Here is an 8840-nt window from a genome sequence, read left to right on the forward strand (position 1 = left end):
CTTTCTCAAAGAGGAATCCACTGTCTTTGTGCTGACTAAGTGCTGTCTATTGCTCAACACGGGCTTAATGTGTTCTTGAGCGTCAAACATTACCTGATCTCGGTCTCCGCCTGGTCACGATATGGCAGGGAGGGTTAAATTACATTTCAGCATAGACATCCTGACCATTCAGGGTTGGAGATGCACTTTTTTGTATCATAAAAAGCGATTTATAAAAATATGTAACTTGACTTGACTTATACTTTGCTTTAGGCTTTAGAGTAAGTGTACGTTATTTTAAAATGGAGCATTAATATTAGCGCCACTCATGGACATTTCAGCTCAGAACTCAACACTTATAATTGGACTCACATGAGCTTCGTTGAGAATTCAGAATACATTTTTGCAAAATGCTTGCAGCGTTTATTTCTTCTTAGACAACTTGGTGGCCTTGGAGTTAGTCAGCATATTGTAGAACTTGTGAGAGTGTATAAACTTTTTATCTCCCAGCCTGGTAAACTGCAGGTCTAAGAACAAACTCTTAGCACAACTCTATGCTGAAAGGGCAAAGAAGGAGGCCAGGATTATTCTTGCAGAGAGTTATCACTCTCACTTTACTCAGTTTGAGTCCTTGAAATCAGGTAAGCGCTATAATCCCTCTAGCGAATAAAAATGTGTTTAAGAGGTCTTTTATTCCGAACGCTATTGAAATTCTCAACTCCCAATGGATCCAGAGGAGTGCTTTTAGGCAATTTTACCAACTCTAACCTCTGAAACAGTCATTAAGCTTACTGAAATGTTAATAATAGCTAAAACATGTGTTGCTTTGAAATGGAAAGCAGACACTGATCAGAGACTTGCAGCGAGAAGCTGGGGTGAATTATTTTATAAAATCTGGAAACCCTTTTTGAATGATATAAATGTAATGCCACATGACTTGAGTTGATATAGTTGATTTTCTAACTGTTTTACAGTGTATCTCCCTTTTCCTTTTTGTTGTTGTTGTTATTGTGTTTTTTGTTGTTGCCTCCTTTGTGTCTTGTCTGATTGTTTGCTATTGTTATATACATTTTCAGAAAACTCTCAACTCCGCAAGCGATCGATAAATGACAGTGGCATGAACTGTATTTTTATATCTATGTAATGTGAATCTGTCTGGGTTTTTTGTTCTGGGTTTTTATCTTTGTTTTACTATAGTACTGCCTGTATAGTTATTTTATGTCCTGGTGAGCCAAAGATACTTCTCTACCAATAAAGAAATACAATACAATACAATAGTTTTACTTAAATGGTTCGATTTTTAAAAATGGTTCTCATAAAAGAAAAAACACCATATGACTTTCCATACACAGCACGCTTTCCCATGGTTTCTTTAGCATGTACAGGTGCTCTCATCTCCTGATTTACCAGTCTGTCAGTCTGGGTTACTCTGTGTTACTCCATCGGATCCCTTTCCTCGCCTGAACACCCGGACATCGAGACTGTCCATCTCGGTGTTGACCCCTGGCTCCGTCTCGGGTTCGGGCTCTCAGGTTTCTCTGAGGTCTGTCTGAGGACACGATCTCCATTCTCCAGGCTTCAACACGTACCTTAGAGAAGATCTGTGCCTAGATTTAACCAGCCTGGTATATGCCAACACTATCTCACCACCAATGATTAAAAGGTGGCTAATTCGTACAAATTCGTACGACCTCACTCTAAGCTAATTTGTCTAAACCCACGTGATGGGTAGGTTTAGGGGCGGGGTCAGGGGTCGGTCATTCGTACGAATTCAAACGAATTTGGCAACTCGTAAAATACGTACAAATTAGAAGCTTGTTCAGTGCCTAAAAGAGATGCATTCTTACTTCAACCTGGCTTGTTGTCTGTCCTGACATTTCTGGACGATCTGAATATAAAAATATATCTTTCTGGGCCCGTATTTATCAAGCTTCTTAAAGTGCCATTTTAGTCTTAAGTGCTGAGAATTCATTGAAAGTAGAAGTACTTTCAAACTTGAGTATAAAAGCAAGTTATCAAATGGCTTAAAGCTAAGAATCACTCTTAGTTATTTAAGACAGCTCGAGAGGTCTCTCAAGAATGTTTCTGAAATGTTTGACGACGAGCAGTTCATCTTTCCTCATCTTTCTCAGCGCTGGTTAATGTTGCGTTTATAACATGTTTCTGCTGTTCGACTCATTCAGCAAAAGTAGCGCTTCTTTCTCCCGCCGGTTCGGGTTTCTTTGGGAATCCATGTTGGCTGATTATATCATAAAATCTAGCTTATATATCGGCAGGCCAGTTAGCAGCACGCCGGTCTAAAATTTGCATTTAAAAAATGGTGGAAAATGTGTTTATCTTTCATTTTCCATAATATATTCTCTTGAAAATGATTTATTGTCAAATGTGTGTTGAATGTAAACTCCTCTTAGGAATTATTACACCATTCAATGTGAATTTATCTGAGAATATTCTTAAATAAGGAAATCTGTTCAGTGATTGGTCCATGCCTATATGTCGTCATCCAATATCCCATTTGTGGCACAGCAAAGTGTCATGAATCATCTCTAAGACTGACACTCAAGATTTAGTCCTAGACCTCACTTGAATTACGACTGAGATGCTTGATAACTAACTTTTAAGCGCAGCTTTGAGCCAAGAATGTTTTTACTCTTAAGTCAATTCTTAGCAGTGTTCTTGTGAGTAATTCTCAGAGGCTTGATCGAATCTGAGTAATAATGGTGCCATAAAACGGAACCAGAGTGTCCTGAAAGCAAAGTGAATACTTCATCACTTTTCTGAAAACATCTGACAGAAAGCCCTTTTCCTTCTCTCGGATATCTGTGAGGTTCAGCCACAGATGTTTCTCGGTCTAACTAAGAACAGGGAGACTTCAGATTTCAATAGCAGTCTTTATGAGTCATCTTGAAAATCAAATACATGCTATTTGCTATATTAAAGAAAGTTAATTGTGTGGGTATTGTTGGGTTATTAAGTTATAACCATTAGTAAGTTAAAAGGAGTAGTTCACTTCAGAATTAAAATGTCCTGATAATTTACTCTCCCTCACGTCATCCAAGATGTTCATGTCTTTCTTTCTTCAGTGGAAAAGAAATGAAGGTTTTTGAGGAAAACGTTACAGGATTTTTCTCCATATAGTGTTGGGGTCCAACAGGCTGAAGGTCCAAATGTGAGTTTCAGTGCAGCTTCAAAGTCTCGACACGATCCCAGCCGAGGAATAAGAGTCTTATCTAGACAAACCAGCCGCCATTTTATAACAAAAATAAAACATTTATATACTTTTAACCACAAATGCTTGTCTTGCACGTCCACGACTTCACGCATTACGTAATCACGTTGAAAGGTCAAGTGTGACGTAGGCGGAAGAACCGACCCAGTGTTTACAAAGCGAATGTGCAAAGACTAAGTCAAACGGCATTTACAAAACAAATAAATAAATAAAAGTTAAAACAATGACGTCAGGAAATTATCAGGAAATTTCAATTCGGAAGTGAACAACTCCTTTAATAAAGGTTTTGATTTTAAAAAAAGCCTGAGATGTTGGTGAAGTCAGAGATAGCTGGGTTAGTGATGTGTGCTGAAAAAAAGGACTGTTTCCAGGACCATGAGATCTGCTGGTGTTGATCCTGGAAAAGTGTAGTCAAGTCAAGTCACTTGAAGCACTTTCATTTTAAACTCATCACAGTGTGTGCAGTTTAACAAGCGTTAAGCACAGCTTGAGCTTGACCAAAGCCCAAACACTCAATGCATTTACCATGAGGGGCTTCCCATTTTTGTGCATATCCGATTGGAATCCGATGATATTTAGCAAACAATTACATGAAATGCGATTTTTACAAATCCATTTTGAGCCACATTCATTAGGGGTTTAAAATCCTGCGTGTCTGGAAATCCGTTTCAGTCTGACCGCTCTGATCGGATTTCACATGGTTTATGTCACTTTCTCACGCCTAGTTAAATGTAAACATCACATGTTGTTAAAGGAAACATGCTTTAAAGGCCCCCTGAAATCAAAATGTAGGTTTTTTTTAGCTTTTAGTATGAATATGTTAGCCTTAAAGTTATGAATAAGCTGGTGTGCTCCAAAACAATGACAAAATTTGCATTTAGGAGATATAAGCATTCAAAACGTACAGTCTCTCACTTCCGCTAAAATGGATCAGGGATTTTATGACATCACAGCGGACTTCAGCTTCTCATCACATCTTCTGTCCAATCAAATGCTCTCTAGAATCTGAAGCTCCGCCCCCTGTGCTATAAACACCACCTGGCCGAAGTGAGCGTTGACACACAGAGCAATATGGGTGGGAGTGTGTGTTCGGTTGCTCAAACGCTCAAGTTTTATCCCGTTTTCCAACCGTACGTTGGTTAAGAATGAAATGTCTAGAATTTATTCACCTCTACTATTGAATCCAGCGTCAGCGCTCGGATTCGCGTCCATGGTGCCGTCAAGTACGACTCGCAGTCTGTGAGGGAAACTAAACGCTATTGGCTGTTTGAAAAGGGGGAGGAGCCATTCAATATGTCTTTTGTATTTTGTCATTGTATTTTTTTCTTTTTCTTTTTTACTACTATGGAAGTCAAAGCGGCCTGGTTACAAACTTTCCTCAAAATATTTTCCTTTGTTTGAGGCAATGAATCGTGATTTCATACGGGCTTCAAACAATCGTCACACCTGGAAGGTGCTTTAGTTACTGACGCAGCGCCACAGAGAAACAGCATCATCACAATCTCTGTCCGACTGTGACATTCTCCTATTATGCAGTGAAGGGATTTATGGGAAAAACAGTCAGGTGTGGGGGTGGGAGGGGGGGGTCTGTGTTTACACTGCCTCTCATTGGTGCTTCATTCCGCTGTCTAATATTCTGGCATCCCAAACATTCAGCAACATTCGGGGAAAAAAACCATCACACAGGCAGACAGAAATGGCTGGAATTCTGAAAGAGAAAGGCTCAATAATCCTGTTCATCATGCATTGCACATGAATCCAAACACCTCTTTTCAGCCACACACACTCTCACGGTTAGATTAATCAGACACAACCTGCTTTTAGAAAGAAATAATATACTAATATCTCAACTTAGACACCCAAACCAAAAAGCACGTTAGATAGCGAGCTTATTACTCCACGTGTGTGTTCTAGAACGTGTTAGTGTGCATATATGAGAAATGGCTAGTGTTTTTCAGTGTGCTACCAATAAGTGAAACTTACAATAAATCCAACAAATAATATTTTCAATATAATCATCACTATTGTTTTTGCTGTTATTGTATAAAGCAGTTATTGTTATTAAAACAAATATGCACTGTATTGGTCAGTAGTTTGATTTCAGAGCAGAGAAAACTCCATGAAGTCCGCCGAGATTTAGTTCACATAAAATCAAGTCATGTGAAGACTCCCAATATCATGTTGTATTGGAATCTATTAACCTCACAGGGAAATCAACCTTCATAGCATTCGTCTATTTAACTGCATGAATATAGCCTACTATTACTCTTAGTAGGGTCTCAAGTCACGACATTATTCGTAGTAATATATAATACAAATATATTAGGGATGCACGATATATCGGCCACCATATCAGTATCGGCCGAATATGTTTGTTTTTAATGTTATCGTTATCGGCCCGATAAGAAAATTTGTCCGATATATTAAAGCCGATAAATAATGTATTATTTCCTTCAGCTGAGACACTTCAGATGCGCACTGTTCAACATGATGGATCTGAATTGCTTGAAATATGATTGAAATCACTTCAAAAAAGGAAAATACAGTAAAGTGCAACATGTAAGTCTGTCAAATAGGCTACATAAAATTATAATGAGAGCATTATAATTGTGTGATTGGGAAATGGATTTTAATGGTGAGACTTTAGTTTTTGTAAAAAAATTTGGATTTAGATTTATCAGCCACTATCGGTTATCGGCTTTCAAATATAAAGAATTAAAATGTTCATGTCAATGCATCCCTAATATATATATATATATATATATATATATATATATATATATATATATATATGTAAGTAATATAAATGGAAACAGTAAAAACTTCTTGAGCATTCAATGTTTAAAGACTTTATATTAGATGTGTTGCAGTGTCAAATCTATAGTCCGGTCACATTCTCTTATTTCAGTGTGATCAGAGTCGTGGGCTCTGGTGTTTCTCCTGCAGAATCAGATATATATATGCCAGAATATCAGATATATATGCCAGTATATCGCAGTATCTCACTCACCATCCATCGCACCAGACGCGCACCGCGCGCCTCCTCTTCTCCGGACTGATCACATGATGCCCGTTCTTCATCATCTCATAAAGCCCTGTTCGCAAGCACTAACCAACGGCAAAACAATGATAATACACTATATAGGTATTCAGTGTGTGTTTCAGGACCGGGAACCCTCCAGGATAGCCGGCTTCTGCATTAAACGATGGTGACGCTGTAATAAGAGACAACGCCTCCTCGACCGGCCAGCAGAATTACGCATCGCACTACAGTGAAGGCTTTCTCATGAATATTAGCCATGTGAGGTGACGTGTGGCATAATTAATTTGCTGAAAGGCTAAGAGGCGTGGGCGAATGAACAAATCCTGCTAGTCATGGCGTGGCGCGTGAATATTAATTTGCGTGCTGCATGCAACGTCAGCACGACTACATGTATATTCATGTACCGCGCCTTTGCAATAGTAGGGATTGTGAGTTCGCTTCTTGGGAAGTGGCGTCATATGGCACGGACTCGTACGATAAGCGACATTATACTCTTACATAATCCCAGCTCTTGTGTCATGTGACCAGTTGAAATCCATACCAGCGGACTGCCTCTGCGTCTGGGACACGCGTCTCGTTTACCATACAGAATGATGAACAGTGCACGAGTCGAGTTAATAATTATGATGACACGAGCCCTAGTGTTTTTCAATAATAATGATTGTATTATTATACATTTTTTTCGTTTTGGTGTTTACATCACCAACATAACCAAATTTTAAAGGTGCTGTATGTAAGTTTTTGACTGTACTAAAGTCATATTTGCACATACTAAAGTATATTTGCAGATATTTAGGAAACATGCTGAGTTTACAAACACTTCTACTACAGCCAGTTATTTTACTTTGAAATGTGCATTCTGTGTTGGAATGTGTGTTTTTGTTTTGATCTGTGTGACTCCACCCTCTGCCAGTTCAGCCAATATTATTTAAACACCACAGGTTGCCAGTTGGCGGAAAACACAGCAAATTGTTGCCATGGAAGCCAGCGAACGAACTGGGTCAGAGATCGCAGATTCTACCCGACCTAAAAAGCTTCCGCAACCATCTAAAAAACTAATATTAGCATATTAAAAACGTGATATCAGCTCATCATAAATCAATAAATCAACTCATCAACTTACAGGTGTCCTCATATTCCATTGTAAATTGTGCTCGTTCCTGTTGCGTGTCCTCAATCTGGCAACCCTCGAGTCTGAGGAGGAGGGGGTGGGGGAACAACTCTCTGATATTGTAAATTTGGACTGCAATACCCATTTCAACCCCTAGTTGTCAATCTCACATACTGCACCTTTAAATTTTGTAAATTTCACCCGGTTGATGGAAAAGTTTTCTTAAAATGCCTTCTAAAAATCAGAATAATTTGTTATAAATAATTATTCACGGTATTTTGAAGTGCCCACAATATCAATACCGTGCATCATGTTCATTATCGTGATGTATACTGTATATCGTCACTTCACTTCCCTACCACTATATTTGGTGAAAAACAGTATGTAATAAAAAGAAGTATGTCTAAATTCACTCAAAAGAATAGGAAAAAGCCCCCGGATGACCTACTTCTGACGTGTGGATATGATGGACACTTTACTATCCCATGAGGCAACAGGAGAGGATTTGTGAACATCAGTGAAGCGACGCTGGTAGATCATGTGATAAGAGCAACATGGCGAATGTAGTACGTCCAGATTACATTCATACGACACATATTCATACTCTTTTAGCAGTTGTGAAGTAATTACTTATTTTAAATAAGTACCTACTCAAGAAAGTATGTTTTTTAGTAAGCATCAATATAGACCTCAGCGTGCCGAACAACTTCTGCACTCATAGTCACAAGCTCCGCCCCCAACAGGAAGTCAGCTATTACAGGTTGTTTGAAAAACGCATGCTCTGGAATTTGATATACTCCTCCTAGGGAATTCATCCGATCGCAACTCGGTGTGCATGAAGCCAAGACAATGAGAATGTTAAATACGGACGGATTTTTAATATCTCAAACGGTTTGGCCGTGGTGAGGAAACTAATTCATGGCGAGGAAAGGGAAACAGGAAGTATGTTACAACTTCTGCATGCATTGATGATTTTTGATGAAACTTTAGCAGTGTCTTCGTTGTAAGACGCTGATCACATTGATATGACTATTGTGATTCAAAGTTATAGCGCCACCAACTGGCAGCAGGAAGTGTTTAATTTTTTTAATGCTTTAAAATCTGCCTCTTTCAAACATCGTCATAATAATGTCAAGACATTGTCAATCAAGATTCTTGATATCTTTAATACTGTTGCCATGGCAATGCGTCAGACTTTAATATTCTTTTTGGGTGATTTTGAGACTCTTAGCATGCTTCAAATTGCATGAAACTTGACACACACACACACACAAGAAACGGACAGTTAAACACTCATTAAAATTGGCACGTATATTGTTCTCATCGAGCTGGACAACTTTCTGATTTACAGTCATTAGCTCCGACCAACAGGAAGTCAGATATTTTGGTTTGATTGTGGATAAAAAAAAACAAAAAAAAAAACAAGCTCTGCATTTTTAACTCCTCCTCCAAGGGGCTTCATTCTGCCAATACATGAT

At 38.6% G+C, this 8840-nt stretch overlaps 1 protein-coding gene across 1 annotated transcript in view; it reads right to left on the bottom strand.

Annotated features, from left to right (window-relative positions):
- The window catches only part of LOC311095814 (ethanolamine-phosphate cytidylyltransferase-like), a 23756-nt gene extending 17292 nt beyond the window's left edge, over positions 1-6464 (bottom strand). Inside the window, exon 1 of the mRNA XM_084134621.1 lies at positions 6219-6464. Coding sequence (XP_083990747.1) covers positions 6219-6292 — 74 coding nt within the window. The 5' untranslated portion in view covers positions 6293-6464. The remainder of the gene's footprint in view (positions 1-6218) is intronic.
- Between the last annotated feature and the right edge of the window lie 2376 nt (positions 6465-8840).

The sequence above is a fragment of the Abramis brama genome, assembly GCF_963993115.1.
Source record: "Abramis brama genome assembly, chromosome: 1".
NCBI lineage: Eukaryota > Metazoa > Chordata > Actinopteri > Cypriniformes > Leuciscidae > Abramis > Abramis brama.